Source organism: Schistocerca piceifrons, chromosome 2 (assembly GCF_021461385.2).
Source record: "Schistocerca piceifrons isolate TAMUIC-IGC-003096 chromosome 2, iqSchPice1.1, whole genome shotgun sequence".
Lineage (NCBI taxonomy): Eukaryota > Metazoa > Arthropoda > Insecta > Orthoptera > Acrididae > Schistocerca > Schistocerca piceifrons.
Genome location: NC_060139.1, coordinates 472,090,578 through 472,108,120, shown reverse-complemented (window position 1 = coordinate 472,108,120; position 17,543 = coordinate 472,090,578). Strand labels below are relative to the sequence as shown.

The following is a 17,543-nucleotide window of genomic DNA, read 5'->3' as shown; positions in this document are numbered from 1 at the left end:
TTTCCTTTCTTTTATCCAAATCGTTCCCGATTTCTTATTTCTTCTGCCGCGAAAGCCATCTAAATTTAGTATTTTGTTCTTAAAAAGTTTTCTTTGTTATTTGAGAGTCTGTTATATTGTTTCTTTCTACTTCTTTTCTTATTTCTACAATCCACGGTGCTGTCGCTTTATTTTTCCGGAAGTACGGGAGCCTATGTTTAGTTGAGCTGTTCTCATTTACACTCTTTTTTTTTTAAAAAAAAAAAAAAAGAGGCACACCATGACGGAGTTTTGGAATTAGTGACAAATTGATATTCATACAGTTATCGGCGAAAAATGCAAAATTGTAAGCTTTGCACGCTGAACACCAAGAAGCCTGTCTGCAGTGATGTCGGGCACATTCAGTCTGGGATCTCATTGATTGGAGTAGAATCTTCTCCAGTGCCGAGTCTCTCTTCGAATCGAGACCCGATGACCACAGTCCTGACTGTCGGCTGCTGTAAGGCCCATTTCATTTCATTTCATAGCAGGACCCCGTAGTTGTCATTTATGTCATCCTTACAGCACAGCAGTACGTCGATGATATTCTACGCTCCGTTGTATTGCCATTCGTGTCTAGCTATCCTGGGGCTTACATTTCAGCAAGGTAATGCCAGCCCACTTGTGATGAGAGTTTCTACTGCGCCAATTGGACAGAATTTGGCACAATATCCCTCTGGAGGACGCCTAACATCTCTATCAATCATTGCCAAGTCGAATAACTGCATGCGAATAACTGTATGCCAGAGGTGAACCAACGTGTTACTGACTTGCTCAGTTTTTAAAGTTCTTTATCTTGAACAGATCATACAGTTTTTTTGAAACTGTAGTAATTTGTTTGTCTGTACATGTACATCGCCATCTACCGATTCCTGTCTCATTCAGATAATTCCTTCGTGGTGCGTCGTGTGTTTTTTAGTCTTAGAATGTATTCTGTGCAAATAAGATCAGTCTTCGCTTTGCCGTTACTTCTGATACTTTTCTCTTTTCTTAATAGGTTTCCTAATTACTTCTCATCCTCCAAACATCTGTGGTTTGTATTGCAGACATTAAGTATAAGCTGGACAGAATTGAGGACTTTGAAAGACGGATTATTAGCAACATAATCATTAAGCATTCACATGCATATATACATTCTGATCTTGCCACTGTAACATTGTTCATTCCATTTTTTCAATTTTTTTCCCCCCAAATCATATACTATTTGTATTTTAACCCATTGCATCTACGACAGATTTTTCTGACCCATTCAGCTGTACAGTTTCTTCAATATATTTAAATTTACTAGCTTGCTGTATTTTCCCTTTATGCATTTCTATGTATTTTGGAGAGAATTTTTTTATATTCATCAAGAATTTTGTTTTTTCTGCTGAAATTTGGTAACTGTTTGCAGTTTTTTTTCCCCCCTTCAGAAGATTTGACTGACTAATTTTGTCAGATTTTCTGAAAATATTGTAAAATTGTCTGTAGAAGCCAGTAATTTTTTATTTATTTTATAAAAAATATTTACATGACCTCACTCAAAGATATAGATTAGAGATGATCATCCTTGGATGAGGCAAATTCGGGAATGTCATAGACCCTAGAATACAATCTTCAGTTCCTTCATCACAGTTTCTAGTAATCTGTTTAGGAGCGCCAGGTGTGGCATATTTTTCTGTTGCACTGATGTCAGTCTCCTCGGTTGTTGGTATGTTAACTCACCAAAGGATGAATGTGCATCCACAGTTTTCACATATACTTTTCATAAATTTGCTGGCAGCTGCTCCTTCTCTGTTTTTTGTAGTTGGGAGTTAGTCTTTTTTTACAGTAACATGACCGTAGACTTTTTCTCTCATTTTTAGTTCCTGACAATTCCACGCCTTACTTGATATTGAGGGCATCGTATCTCAAAATTTTGTTCAAAACTTTAGAAGCATAGTTCGACATGCCTTCTCTTTCAGAGTGCTTTGTTTGGAGTCCACAGATGTCACTTCAAAGCATAACCATTACACAGTACACAATGAAATGCACATGGGCATTAGTCAGTCACAGACCTCGTGCAGAATCAATATTAACCAGGAACAATAATGAGGAAGAGTCCGTCTGAAGCTGATGGGCTTCTGCTTGCTACTAGGGTTAGTGGGAGTTTGGGGTAGTGAAATAACACACACAGCAGATAGATAATAGCATAGTACCTGCTACAGCAAAATGTAAAGACATATTCATGCAGTAACCTTGCTCATGAGGCACAAGGTTTCCTGTGAGTAGCAGGAGAGGCAGTAAGTGTAGATCAGAAGCTAAGTCTGGGTGAAGCTAACTTTATGGCCATGTTGTTGCATCTTCCAACTTCTGAAGCTTAATAAAGTATCATTGTAATGCCTCTAGATTGGACACTGCTGTTCAAAATGTTACTTTTCCAGTGAAAGGATCTGTCGGCATTTGGTGCTTGTAATATATATATATTTCAGTACCCCATAGTTTAACATATTGAATTTTATGTTTGTAAGAAAGGAGAGATGCTATTTTACTCCTAGACATACTGTATAGCTCATGAATGTGATAATATTTTGAAGTTTTGTCGTTGTTGTTATGAGGGAGGAAATTTTGTGTTTCATCTAAGTGTCTAGCTCCTGAATATGTTTTATACGCTTTCTTTTCTCTCAAAATCTATTTATTTTCAGCAGATATTAGAATAAAAACAATGTAGTCAGTTTTACATTGTGAACAGTTGATGTGACTGGGCGAGTGTGTGTAAATATAAGAGTTTAAGTGAGAATGTGTCATTCATTTTCAAATTTTACGTATTTTAAATACATTTATCTCTTAACTATTTGAAGGGTGTGCATAAACTCACCTTTGAGAGTCCTAAATACACTAACAAGAAATAATCTGACGAACTGTCAGAATTAAAGTTAAGAGAACAGTCACCTGGATTTAAGTAAACCCTTTTCTTGTACCAGGCGTCTGAACATAGCCATTCGACATTATTGTTTAAACCATTTTGCAATTATAATCTCAGAGAAAACAGTGCTGTGCAGCTCCATTTGCTTTGTACTTGGTTGCAGCAAGTTGCCCATTTGCTGCTTCTGCCATGCAAGAAACATGTAAATAATGCAAATGTATGCCATTTGTACCTCATCTTCCCACAAATTCGCTAACAGTCGTTGGTTTCTACGTGTTTCACTATTGATCAAAAGTGACTACAAAATCTGCCCAAGACTCAACAGCTGAAGCTTCCGTTATACTCTTGCAGTAAATAAAATTTTACATGTTTTCAGTACTGATAGAAAACGATAATTATTTAAAGTTTAAAGTTATGTAGTCCTAAGCTTGTCAACAAACATTTGAGATATGCACGAAATCATCCCTGAGAGAATAGGAGGCAAAACGGATCCAGTGGACATAGGGCTGGAAATGTGTTCCCAAGGAGGTACACCTTCTTGAAGGTCGAGACAAAAGATCTTTGACAGTGCAGGTTTCAGTAGTTGAAAGCACATATGAGAACCTACCAGGCAAGTGGGAATATTCTGTCTATACTGATGTTTTAGTGGTAAAGTGGCAGTGAACCATCAGCACTAGTTCATCCTCAGCATGTGGTTGTGGTAGATGCTGTCAAGATGCCTCTGCACAGAAATGTGGGAGTGAGCTGTAGCACAATCGTATAGTAGTCACAGTACCCTTCATACCACTCGAGGCATATCTTTCAGCAGGGGAGGCAGGTCACCCACAGGAAGTGCAGTTATACCTCGTCTGTGAGGCATTGTGGAAGGATTATTGGGCCGTTGAAGTGGTTGCCAATAATCCTTGCCCATGCATTGAGGCCAAACTGGTGCTGATGGTTCATTGCCATCATACCACTGAAACATTAGTACAGACAGAACATTCCCACTTGATAGGTGTGTTCTCATGTGTGCTTTCTGTCATTAGAACTCTCACTGTCAACATTTTTTAACTTGGAATGTCTTTCTGGCTGTGTGTCCATATGACCTTATTTGCTCTTTATCCTCTCAGGGAAAGTTTACTGCAGTTAGGCCCCATTTATCAAAATGATCATGTATTATGACCTAGATCTCATCAGCATGTGGTGGCCACGACTGATGTACAACTCCTGTGGGTTTGTGCTAATTAATCAATGTTTAATTGCAGTTCTTCCATTCTATTTCTGCTTCACAAATAGTTTGAGAATGGTTTTATACTGGTCAAAAAGAAAAACCTTACCATGATCAAAGGTGCAAATACTAAAGTGCTAAATATACACTGTGTTACAGTTGGATAACCAATGGCTGAGGAATCCTTTTATAAGAAACCATACAGAAACTTAACCTATACGTGCTAAATTGTGTACCATAATAAAACTGGGATAGAAAATTCTGACATAAAAATGGTTAATTAAACGTTTGCTTGTAATATAATTGGTCACTGTTAAGAGTAACTACCAGTGACTATATAACATAAAATGTGAATATAAAAGTTCAGTAAATGCACATCTTAACTCAAATGTGGGTTGGACACTAGATTCGCAGCATTATTAAAAAGACAATAGATGTTGCGATATCTAATTAATGTTTCCAGCAATTACCGAAAACTACCGGGACTGCAATGCTTGGATAAGTCTGGAGTGAGATCATATGTCTTCATATTTACATTGTATGCTTATAATTTCTCAAATTTAACAGTTGATGCAACAGATTTCAGATTGATAGAAAACACTACATTACGCTGAGTGGTGCATCAGAAAGGAATAACCTGATTATTCCAAGGACTTGTTACAAATGGCTCCTTACAATACTTTGTCCCATGTGAGCAGCCCTGTAGATTTACTATCGAAGGATAAAAATTCAATATGAACAACACACTGGCGATCAAAAACTCATAATTGCATGTACTTAAAGCTCGTTCGCATTTAGTTTACTCATTTTGAGCTGCAAAGAGTGATCTGTGATGACACATTAGAAAAGATAGACTTTTTGCCAAGATCAGTAATAATAGTTGTTATACTCGATAACCAGTTTTTGAAATCAATGTTACCATCTTCACATCTAGAAAACATTTATACAGTATGACTGTATACTAATCAATATTGTACCATACAGTATCAGGTACAAAGTAAAAGAAAAAACAGGAAATGCAGCATACCTCGACAGACAGGTTATTGCATATTTCTTAAAACAGCAGTAAAAGTACTCTTTCTCATAAATTGGTAGTAATGTAATAGACTAAAAGGCTGATACATTGGCATGCCAAAATTAATACTACCCTGCACTCAGTTATACATCTGTCTTATGTCACTCAGTGACTCTACTTTCCCCCTTTTGGTGTCGGCTTTGTATACAGAATAGTGTTTTGGAACCTTTCATCATACCAATCAATTTATCAAACTCTACTGATTGCTGATGTCAGTGTACTTAAACTGTTCCCAAACAATCTTTCTATTAACTAGTGGTTAGAGCACACAAGATCTGAATCTTTTGAAATTTTAATCAGTTCTTGGCCCCAAGACCGATGACCTCACGGTTTGGTCTATTCCCCCAAACAACCCAACCCATCTTGGCCCCCCTTTAACTCTGAGTTCAGAGTCATCTTGGACGTGCCTGTAATATTGACTTGTGTCCACAAATGGGATGCAACTTTTCTAGTCTCAGTAACTTACTTGCAGATCTTCTAGAAGAATTTTCTTTTTTTCCATGCGCCATCTGTAAAAGAAGTGAGAATTTAATATTCGTTGAAATGAAAAATTCCTCTACACACGTGTTCTTTGTACAGTTTTAATCACTCTGTGTTTGTGTGTTTGTGTGTGTGTGTGTGTGTGTGTGTGTGTGTGTGTGTGTGTGTGTCAGACAGAGAGGGGGGGATCACCTTATTTGTCTCAGGTTAGATAATGTCAATGTAATAACATATATTCCTTTTTCGTTGTTGCAGGTGAGAATGCTTGCAATCACCAGCTGACTCCTGTGAGACAAAACAGGCACCATACAGCCACTATGGGGATTGTGCTGGGTCGTTTCCGCAAGAAGCGGACAACGATTGAAGTTTTGGAGGATCTGGACAGGCGTATCAAGGAAATGGAAAAGCGACGTGCCAGTACAGAGCAGACACATCGCGTCGTTATCGGTCGTCTCGTGCTGTATTCCGTTGGCACCTATATTATTGCAGCATTAGTGTTCTATTTCTTTTTCTTCCCAGCTTCTCTCAGTGAACAAATCTTCTATATAACACCACTGCTTGTCTTCCCATTGATTGTGATACTTCTGAGACGCGGAATCGTGTGGTATTTCAAGCGACAAATAACGAACAGTGAGACAAAGTTGGCACAAATGGAAAAACAGAAGCAAGATATCCTTGAAGAAGTGATGGACAAAGAAACTTATAAGACTGCCAAACAGATCTTAGAGAGATTTGCACCAAAAAAGGAACTAGCTGTGGTGTCACCACTGCCTGCAAAGACATCAGCCTCCAACCAGAAGGTTGATAATATCTCCCCATCTTCATCAGCACCAGATCTCAGACGCCGTCCTCTGGGGCAACAACAGCAGCAGCAACAACAACAACAACAACAACAACAACAACAACAACAACAACAACAACAACCACGAGAACATTTCCAGCCACCAAAGACATCTCTTGTTCCTAGGGGTCGCTCTCCCACTCTTCTGCAGTCAGCACCTATATTCCCTGCACCAATGGGAGGTCGCTATCCCGGTGGCTATACTGGCCAGAGTAGGCTTGCCCCTGGCCCGCCATTGCCCCGGCCGATAGCACCTCGCGAGCGATCGGTTGTTGACCGTCTAGTTGATTTTCTTATAGCTGATGGACCAAGTAACCGATATGCACTCATATGTCAACAGTGCCAGTCGCACAATGGCTTGGCTCTCAAAGAGGAGTTCGAGTTCGTTGCGTTCCGCTGCTGTTACTGTTATGCAATGAATCCAGCACGTAAAGTGCGCCTGTCACCGCCTCGTATTGATGGTATCGACCGTCCATCCGCTGCCCCTGGAACTCTCCCCTCACTTCCTCCACCTCATACCATCGATTCGTCTGAGGGTCCCACAGACAGTGAGTCTGAGCGTTTATCTAGGTCAGACTCCTCCTCTGAAGATGAAGAGGATAAAAAGCAGCTATCACCATCATCATCTTCCACACTACCAGTAGAAGAGAACGTAGTACATGGTGATCAGCATGACAGTGGAGACAAGGAGGATGTGAAGAGTAAGCTGCAAGAGTCCGATTCTGCCCCTCCGCTTCCTGCAGAGGATGGTGAGAAGCAGCCTCCCTCAGAAGAAGCACATAAAATTGAGGAGCTGTCAGCTGCAGAGTAATCCTTGTAGCTGGTGCTGGCACAGTTAGCTTTGCAGTTTGTCACAAGCTTTTCATGTTGCCACATTCTACTTCACTTTGGGAACCAATTGTAATAAATAATGTGCTTCCAGATAAAAGTATAGAAGTATCAAAGTTGGTGTAATCATCCAACATCAGAAGTCTTTGTACACAAATGCATGTTTCTGTTTCTTGTATGGATGTTATTTGTTCTACACTATTCTTGTTACCCTCATTTCTTTGCATTCTTTTGTTGCATTTAATTTTACAGCAGCCGTGGTTGGCAAAAATCTCATATGAATTGATGCTTCATTTAAGACTGCTTTGAGGACTTAAAAATTCTAATAACAGAATAGATTTTTAAATTATAATGTTAATTCTGTTTACACATTGAGGAATTTTTTTTTTGTGTAGCTTTTAATTTATTTTCGTAGTTGAGTATACGTAAATGCACAGTCAATTGAATATTTAAATTTATTTATTTGTACCTAATATGTTTCTACTACTGACAGAAAGTATGAATAACATACTTTGTTGTAAGTTCTTACTTTTCCATCTTTTGCCCAAAACTGGGAAGTTGTGTCATACAACTTCAATAATTCTGTAATGGTTGGGATGTGTACAGCAGTCAATTGAAATTATAAAAGTGTCTTAAATAATTGTTATAGCATTGCAGCATGCTGCTATATAGATTGTATTTTTATATTTTGAAGTAATTAAAGCAATAAATATTTTGTTTGTAAGCTGCTCATGAAATCCCGCATTTCTGTTGTTGACCACCATGTATTCCACAACAAAAAATTCATTGTTTGTCATCATGTGTTCATTCCAGATACACTGGATATCTGTTCAGAACGTAGGCATGAATCACGACATGGTATGTGTAAGAGAGAAGTAGTAAAATGGTATATAAGAGAGAAGAAAAAAAACCAAGACTTGGACAAACACATTTAAACTACAATTTGTATCAGGATAGCAATATAATGCAAAGATATCACTGTTGTGGCTTGATGACTTCAAAAAACACAAATCTGCGTCAAAGAAAAAAGTACATGGTGAATTGCAAGACCGATTTAAGGGTTGAAGTGTAGGTATATGCACATTAGCAACTGCAGTGAGAAAAATGGCAGCCATGATAAGATAAGAATACTTACTATATCGGCACAGATAATAATGTGCTTTGAACATTGTTCATACATTTCTTGTCAATAAATTTATGGAGTATAGCATTGTTTCTTCCACATTACAGCAATTTAAATTTGCTTTGAGATTTTTCCCTCTAATCTTTGAGTGAACATTTTTGCCTATTATCCTAATCGCATGAGCCTTTGTTTCTGTTTAATTGATTGCTAATGCTGCTTCACTGTAGTCAACAGACACAATCATTCTATTAATAGAGATTGAAGTTCTCTTCCTTTTTTATTTTTATCCTTCCTAATACTGACTGTTGCTATGCTTATGAATGAGGTTATTATTGCCTCCCTTCTTAGTTTTACATTCATGGAAAAATCTGTTTTTTTCCACCAGCAATGCTTTATGATCTTTTTCACGTATCAGGGTGTCTTTTTTTTTCTTGACTCTTTGCCAACGTTACCCTTACTTCTTTCTCGTTAATCTCCTGTGTTTCTTCCTTTTACATCTTGCATGTGTTTTTCAATGGGGTATGGGACTGTTTTCTGCAATGTCCCAGTGTAGACTTCTCTTAATTTCAGTCCATGATGTATCTTCATCAGTTGATACGTACTTCATATCCTGTCTTCTAGGTGACCATGAGTTGATGGTCTTAAAAAACAGTGAAAAGCTTTTTACATATATTTGTAATATTAAAATGCTGTTTAAACAAGTTTTATCTTTAGCAGTTACTGCAATATTCATTTTTCATTCTCATAAAGTTTGTAGAAAAGGCTTGTCAGCTATTGTTGCAACAAGGTTTCAGCAACATTTTGCATCCTGTATTTTGACTTTTTATTTGAAATTCTGTCATAAATATTCACTACTGTTTCCATTTGAGATATTTCTTAAAATTGACAGGAATTAAGTTATGGTATAGTTATAGCACTCTGCAATAAGGAGAATGACAAACACATTTAGCATTGTGCAGCCTAAGGTATTTAGGGACAACATCTAATGTGTTCTAGTGTGAATGGTATTTAATGTTTCATTCGGCTATGTTCAACTTTTCAGTTAACAATTATGGATTACAAATACGCTTCTCGGGTTTGCCGCCGGATCGTATTGTGTAAATTGCACAATATTTATTCGATACAACTGCTGAACATCATCAGGTGATGGTAGCTGCTGCTGCCACTGCTGCAAGGTGCGACTGATCATAATCGCACAGCGGCGGCGGAATTTATCATGACAGGAGCAGGCAATACGCGTGCGCGGGAAGACGCTCGTAGTTGGAGGAAAGCAGTGCTCCTGGTGCTCCCTGCTGGGAGCCACAGAAAGGCCATCTGCGCTTGCGCTATGGGCAATGACTGTGCTGCCGGGCGCTCCTGCGGTTAAAGTATGAACTAAATCTCAACTACGCGTTTCGTCACTTGAGGAAACGGAAATTCTTGTTTTCCCTGTTTTTGATTTAATGGCAGCCAGTGCTGGATTCCAGGCAGCACTCAGTCGAAAACCTGCATCCCTGTTGATAAGACTGTCCGCCGTGCAGATATGTATGGCCTCCTTAGTAACACAGTCCCAGAAAGATGACGCTGGGGATAAAATTTCCGTCTGTTCATAAAGAATACAATGTTGCGTGTCCAGGCAATGCTCCGCTACCGCTGATTTACCAGGTTGCCCCAGGCGTGTATGACGATGATGATCGATGCAACGTTCTTGCACGGTTCAGCTTGTCTGTCCAATATAAGATTTTCCACACTGGCATGGGATTTTATACACGCCACGTTTCCCGAGGCCAAGGTTGTCTTTGACCGAGAACAATAAATTCCTCAGTCTTGCTGGTGGCCGAAAAACACACTTGACGTCGTGCTTTTTGAGGATTCTTTCTATTCTCAAAGACATGCCGCCAAAATAGGGCAAAAACGCTGCTGCAGTGGGTGCCTTCGTCTCTTCATTTACATCCCTGCTTTGAGATTGCTTGGAACGGAATGCATGGCGTATCTGTCTATCGGAATAGCCATTCTGTTGGAATACTGTTCTCAGGTGTTTTAGCTCACGAGGTAGACTGTCGGCATGTGAGACTGCATGTTCTCTATGCACCAAAGAGCATAGGACACTACCGCGTTGTGCAGGATGATGGCAACTTGTGGCCTGCAAATGTAGCTCTGTGAGAGTTGATTTGCGATAGACGCTGGATTACATAGAACATGCAGGGAGAATTGCTTGCATATCAAATATATATTAAAAAAAAATTGCATCTTTTGCAGAAGTCACAACTTTGTTGCTTTTTATGCTGAAGATTTCTATTAAAATTTTGGGCACATCTTGAAAATAATTTATTACAAATCAACCCTAAACATGTTTTGAAAGAAACTCTGTCACCTATAACTGCATGTTCATCCGCAAGCTAATTTACACACATCCTATTAAGATGAATCTGGTATTGACATCACTTCTTGATCAGCATTACGTAAAGCTCAGCCATTAAGGCCCTGTTGAAACAAGATGGAGGCTTGCTTAATCACAAATGGAAGTTAATCTCCTAAGTATCTAGACACAGTTTCAGCCTGTGGGGGAATTCAAACCAGGCAGAACTGTAGGTCTCCAGGAAAAATGGATTTGTTATTCCATAATATTTTCATTCCTATAGAGCAATTATCTGTGACAGTGGTGTACGATGCATGTGTAAAATTTGTGAATAGAAGAGCTGTGGTCTGAAGTGAGCACACATTGGATCTTGAAGTGTGAAAAAAAGCAAAATGATAAGTGTTGTTTGCTGCAGATCGTACTCGTGAAAAGCGTGTGGTGTATTAGCTTCCGTTGTCCAGGAACTGTAAATGTATTGGACTGCAGTAGGCCTGTGAACCCCATTTCTGGTCATCTGGAAGGGAAAATGTAGTCTTTTTTACATAAGTCCTGTTTCAAAGATTCTCATGCTGATGCCTGCGTAATCAGAGGTTGCTGTGGTGACAACTGTCTGAAAGCCTCCATTGTTGAACTACATGTGAGGTGACATTGGATACAGCATTTAATATCAAATTCTTCATGTAGAAATTAGTTGGAGCAACAAAAGGTATGTCAGGGAGGATTTAGAGCCTGAGGCACTGCCCCTCCTTTGGCTACTTCACATATGATTTTTCTGCAGGATGTTGCTTTGTCATTTGTGGCAAGAAAGAAAAGTATCAAAGCCCTTTTCTGTGAATACCATTGCCTCTGCGACTAGTTGCCTATTTTAAATGTATGGCATGTGGTTCATAGGCAACATGTTCATCACAGCCCCCCAGGAACATTTGGTGGTGCTTTGTTAAGGTCATTGTTGGTTTTGGAATGAATGACAAAATAGTTTCGAGACTTCACAGTAGATTGCTCTGAGTGTGCTTGCTACTAGTCATTGTATGTTACACGTTCTGATTGATACTAACATACATTTATGTGTGTGTGGTGGGGTAGGATGTAAGTTCGGTTTACAAAGATACCCTTTTCAGGATGTAGTCCTCCCCCGTCCAGCTGCCATCCTCAGTCTATCACTGGAATGCCCTTAACAAGTTTCCTTTCTGATTCGTGGCACTGTGGTGTCTGTTTTACTTTAGAAACTTTTTATGTACTTACGTTATTATTATGTTATTTACATTTTGACAAATAGTAGTTATTGCCGGATAAAACAGTGAATGGCACACTTATCACAACCTTGTTAACAACCAGGTATCAAATTCATTTTTCCTAATGAAACACGGTTTTTGGTTCCAAAACAGTAGTTCTGGATAGTTTCTGTTGCTCTTGATGCATTTTCCGTAGGTTAGAGGATTGTCAGCTAATTCTTCATTATTAAAAATTAAAAATGCTGAGACACCAAATATTTTATGAGCAGAATAAATTAAAATAACACTGGCATATGTCCTAATATGACGGATGTAACACTTTGATTCCACTGTACTTCATTTAAATCTTCATAAGACCAACACACTTAAATGTCTCTCGTATTCATTCATTCATTTAATCACGCAGTGTTTGATAAATGTTATCTTGAAAGAGGCCCTTCAGAGGTGTGAAAAGAGTCAAGTAATGCATTACCGAGCAGAATCATCACTCCTGGCTGCTTCTGTAAAGTATACTACTAACAAACTTACTAGTGCTAATCACTCAAATTAATCAATAGCATAATTTCTTGCTGATTACTTTGTAAACACTGTCTGATAAAGTGTAGCACCAAGAAGGAGGGGAGGAAACAAAATGAAACTTCACACATAGAAAGAGTATGTGGTGGTATTTCAGTGACTGTAGCACCGAGTCATATTTACAAGGAAATTGACAGTATGAGTCTGCTTATCAGTATGACGTTTGCCTCCATTGTCCCTGATGCATGCACTGATTTGGCTGGAAGTGTGTCATAAAGCTGTTGTATCCCTCTCCTGCAGCAGCCTGGTGCACAACTGTTATAAATGGTCCTTGATATTCTAGATATTAGTACTGCAATGGAGTTGATGTCTGAGCTAGTCCCAGTCCCTTATATGTTCTATCAGGCACAGATATGGTCATCTTGCCGGGCACACGAGTGCTTCAAAACCATGCAAACAGTTCATAGAGGCCCATGTCATGTGAGCAAGCATTGTCCTGTTGAAACATGACACCACAATACTGTTGCATGAGGGATAACATATGGGGACATAGCAAGCCTGTGATTCACTGTTGTGATGTCAGTTCTCAGCCACTATCAGCCTTTACATAAAGTGATGTCTAGTGATTTCCCATGCAGGTCACATGGGGTAATGCAAAATTGTGATTCACTGCTGAACACAATGGGATGCTACTTGTCAGTGTCCATGCTTTCCAGTCACAGCACCATGCTAAACGCAGCCACTTGCATTGTATTAATGGCAGCCCAGGCTGGAGAACATAATTACCTGGTCCAGATACTCCTTTGTGATGATCGAACAGATCCTTGATGAGGGGTATGCCTGCCCTCATGTTCCCAAGCAGTCAAACAGTGGACCTCTGTCACATCCAAATGTCCCGCAAATCTGGATATTGCATGATTCAACCAGACAGCCAAATAGAGACCCAGAGTGAGGCTCCATTGAAACAGTTAGTGCTGATACTGCATACTCATGTGAGATGGCATTATCTCCTTGTCCTTCATAATGATCACTCAACATCTGGTGCTGTTCATAACCTTTATACACCCCCACCGAGCCTGTTAACACCCCTAAACATGAGCAACACCAAACACTGTTTCTTTATGTTGCTTCAAACATAGCATTCATGTTACTTTACACAGACAAATATATCAGCCATCTATATACTGATAACATCAGGATGTATCTACAACAATATTGGTTACCCAGCATTTACATTGGAGCCCAGGTATTGTAATAAATTGTAGAAACATTGGCTAAAAAGGTGTTCTTTTACTTTATTTTTGAATTGTTGGAGATTTTAGATTTCCTGCTTTATGTATATTGGTAACCTGTTGCAGACTTCTGCACCTTAATGTAAAACTTAGTTCTTACAAGTTCATCCTAAGGTCACACTTGTTATTAACTGCAAATGCCATTAGGATATAAGTTTATTGACATGAAAGTGTAAAAACTCCTAGGGCCATGAAAAGGCTTGTGTAAAATGCTTGGTTATCGTCATTAATGCAGTACTGTTACTGCTTCCTTATTTAGCATAAATACTTTTACTTTAACCCCAGAAGACTGACAGAGCACAGAAGTGAGTGTGAAGCAATTAGGACTGAGTTTCTTGGTTACTGTGTCCACATGCTGGTGTCCCCTCACTTTATTATGCATTTGGATGAGCAGGAGCTTTACATGTGGAGCTTCATCTAGTGTATGACCATTGATCTTTACTGCTGGTACCTGTAACTAACTTTTATTTGTATGGAATTACGTAACATGAGTTTTTGTACAGCTTTTGGCTGTTGACCAGTTGTAAACATATTGTGTTATTCTCCTAACTGTGTCTGGCATTAGTGTTTGCTCCCTTTATCAATGTTTGAAGAGTCCTCCAATATCTTGGATAAATCATTTATGTAGACAAGAAATAAGAATGGATAAAGCACTGAAACTTCTGGCACAACATATGTAATGTTCTCCAACTCTGCACTGAATCCTATTCTTGACATATCATTTGCTAAGGTGGACCTTTCTTAATCTGTTGTTAAGATATGACTTAATCTATTCAAGGAAAAGGCATATTTCAATTTCTCTAGAAGAATTTTATGATTTACACAATCAAGGGCATTGGTAAGATTATAGAATATGTGAACAGGGTAATATGTTTGTTTAGCTCTACTAGAAAGGGAGTTAGAACGGAAAATTTTTTTTCAAATTTTTGTCAGATTATAACATTTCCAATTTTCTGAATAAAATAATTATTTTTTAAAATATAATCTACACCGGTTAAAAATGTTAAAAATTTTTATGTGCATTACTTCAAGATCTAATAAAAATCAGTAATTTTTTTTATATAGAAGGCTGTGGATTGCTATGTTATAAAGGTTAAAGTACGTGTTTGTATTGATAGTACTGTCAAAAACGATATCATATAGTTTCATAGTGTAAACATTCAATGTATGTCGAGGTGGTAACATTTTTCCAAGGAAAAGTGATGAATAGATTGATAAATCACTCAACAATTAAAGTATGGCGCAAAAACGAAGTGTTTTCAAGAAAGGTGGGTTTCGTGGTAATAGATTTTCGAATAAAGGAAAACATTATGTTCAACATGTGGAGTGTGATGTTACATACAATGAAATACAGGCAAACTCGTCAGTATCTAGAGAAACACTCATTAGTGCTTTGAAGATTAAAATAAAACATTGTGTTACACAGTTTTCTCAAAACAAAGGTGATGCAAATGGTAGGTTAGGTTATATTCTGATAGATTTACACATCCTAACAAGGGTGTTAGGTGAATGTGTGTGTTCTAAAATATGTGGAGGGCCAGTTAGTTTACTTTAAAACAGTGAGGTATCAAATGAACTAGCCAGGAAACTTATCATTATTTGTGCCAGTTGTAAATCTACTCATTCATTTTGGAATTCTGATAAGTGTAAAGATAATTATTTTTAAGTAAATTTCAAGTAGTTTTATGGATTGAGAGCCAATGGCAAAGGACACACTGCAGCAGAAAGAATGTATGCCGTGATGAATATGCCATGCCCACCTTGTAAAATTGACAAGTATGCAGGATTTATTGGCGCTGCTGTTGAATCTGTTGAATGAGTCAATGAAGGGAGCTGCAAATGAAGGTGTTTAAATAAACAATGGTATGACTGACATACCAGTAGCTTTTGATGGCCCTTGGCAGAAGTGTGGCTACAGTTCTAAGAATTCTGTTGCTATGGTGTCCAGTGTGGATACTGGAAAGGTAATGGATTTCCAGATTTTAACCAATTATTGTTGTAAGTGTAAATCAGGGAATGAAGGAGGGCATATCTGTGACAGAAATTATGAAGAAACAAGTGGTGGTATGGAGGCCTCTGCAGCTACTGAAATTTTTAGTTCACCTGTGAATGAAAGTGGAGTGTGTTACACTAAGTTCTTAGGTGATGGAGACTCAAAAGTAGCCATTCAGCCTTATGGTAAGAAGATTATCACAAAACTAGAATGTGTTGGTCATGTCCAGAAGAGGACAGGCACCAGGTTAAAGGAGTTGAAACAAAGTTTCAGAGACAAGAAACTTTCGGATGGTAAAACCACAAGAGGCGGGCTGACAGATGAAATGAATGATGAACTACAGCAGTATTATGGGATTGCCATTAGAAATAATACTGAGGATTTGTTGAAAATGAAGCAGGCAGTATGGGCTTCCTTCTTCCACAGACTGTCAACTGATGAAAAACCAGTAGCCCACATTTGCCCTCCTGGACCTGATTCATGGTGCAATAAACTCAATGCCCAGTACTCAAGCAATTCATACAGCCATAAACAGTCCATCCAGCAGCAGTCATGGATATCATAAAACCTACTTAAATAGACCTGGCAAATCCTGAGTTACTGAAGAAGTGTCCGCATGGCCAGACTCAAAATCCCAATGAGTCATTCAGTAATCTTATATGGACTCACTTACCAACAAATGTTTTTGTTGGAATGAAGACACTAAAATGGGGTGTCAGTGATTCTGTTATTGCTTTTAATTATGGGAACATTGGTAGGGTGAAAGTGCTACAGCATATGGGAATTAATCCTGAAGCAAACTGCGGCAGAGAACTTGAACAGATGGACAAGGTTCACATTGATAAAGCAAAGTATGCAGCACAGTTGGCCACTAAGGAGTCCAGAAAGAAGAAAAGGAGGAAAAAGAAAACATGGAAAGTGACTAAAAATAAAAAATTAAGCATGTATTAAGCGAATTACAGTTTTTTGAAACTTTAGAAGCCATACCTGAAAATTTACATTTTCTGTTGCATTTTCCCCTAAATCTCATAAACCACTTCAAGTAGAATATTCAGATTTTCAGGAAGTAATAACATACATATCTCGAGTCTACTGAACTAAAAGAACATAATGTTATTTATAATTAAAATTATTTAGGATAATGTACAAAAAAATTACATAAAATTTTAACTCTGTAATTCAAAAAGCAGTGGCAGAAATGCAATTGTAGTTCATTAGACTCAGAACATACAGTTTAATGTCCTGTTAAAGTTTCATGCCAATGGCTACAGTGGTTCCTGAAATACAGGTAAGCCAAGTCACTAAATTTAACATTGTCAGGAATATGAGAGATTGTATATTGTCTTCTCAGTAAAGAGGCCTGTTGTTGTTGTTATGTGTAAGGTGTATGTCATTTTCCATTATGTACATATTTGTATATTTTTACAAAGAAACACGATGCTTGACCAGTACTGATATTTTGCCTCCTGGAGGTAAGGACTAGTTGGTTATTCTATCAGTAATTTAATAGTTTCCTCAGACGAATTTTACTTTTGATACCATCATTTTGTTTCAGTTTTTGAGTTATTTGAAATCGGAGACTTTTTATCACAGTTTCATTTGATCTGAAGATGCAAGCATATCAGCATTGTTCATGTTTATGATTACTTGTGGCCGATGTCAAATATTCAGTTTTTATTCTGTTCTGTGTATAATCGTTGAACTACATTTAGATTC

At 38.2% G+C, this 17,543-nt stretch overlaps 1 protein-coding gene across 2 annotated transcripts in view; it reads left to right on the top strand.

Annotated features, from left to right (window-relative positions):
• Positions 1 to 8,070, top strand: part of LOC124776397 (endoplasmic reticulum junction formation protein lunapark-B-like) — a 128,415-nt gene extending 120,345 nt beyond the window's left edge. Inside the window, exons 2-3 of one of the 2 annotated variants that reach the window (XM_047251374.1) lie at positions 5,920 to 6,536; positions 6,570 to 8,070. In XM_047251374.1, the coding sequence (XP_047107330.1) occupies positions 5,982 to 6,536; positions 6,570 to 7,316 (1,302 nt within the window). In that variant the 5' untranslated portion in view covers positions 5,920 to 5,981 and the 3' untranslated portion in view covers positions 7,317 to 8,070. Of the gene's footprint in view, positions 1 to 5,919 lie in introns of both variants that reach the window. The other variant, XM_047251373.1, reaches the window with a different exon arrangement.
• Positions 8,071 to 17,543: the final 9,473 nt, after the last annotated feature.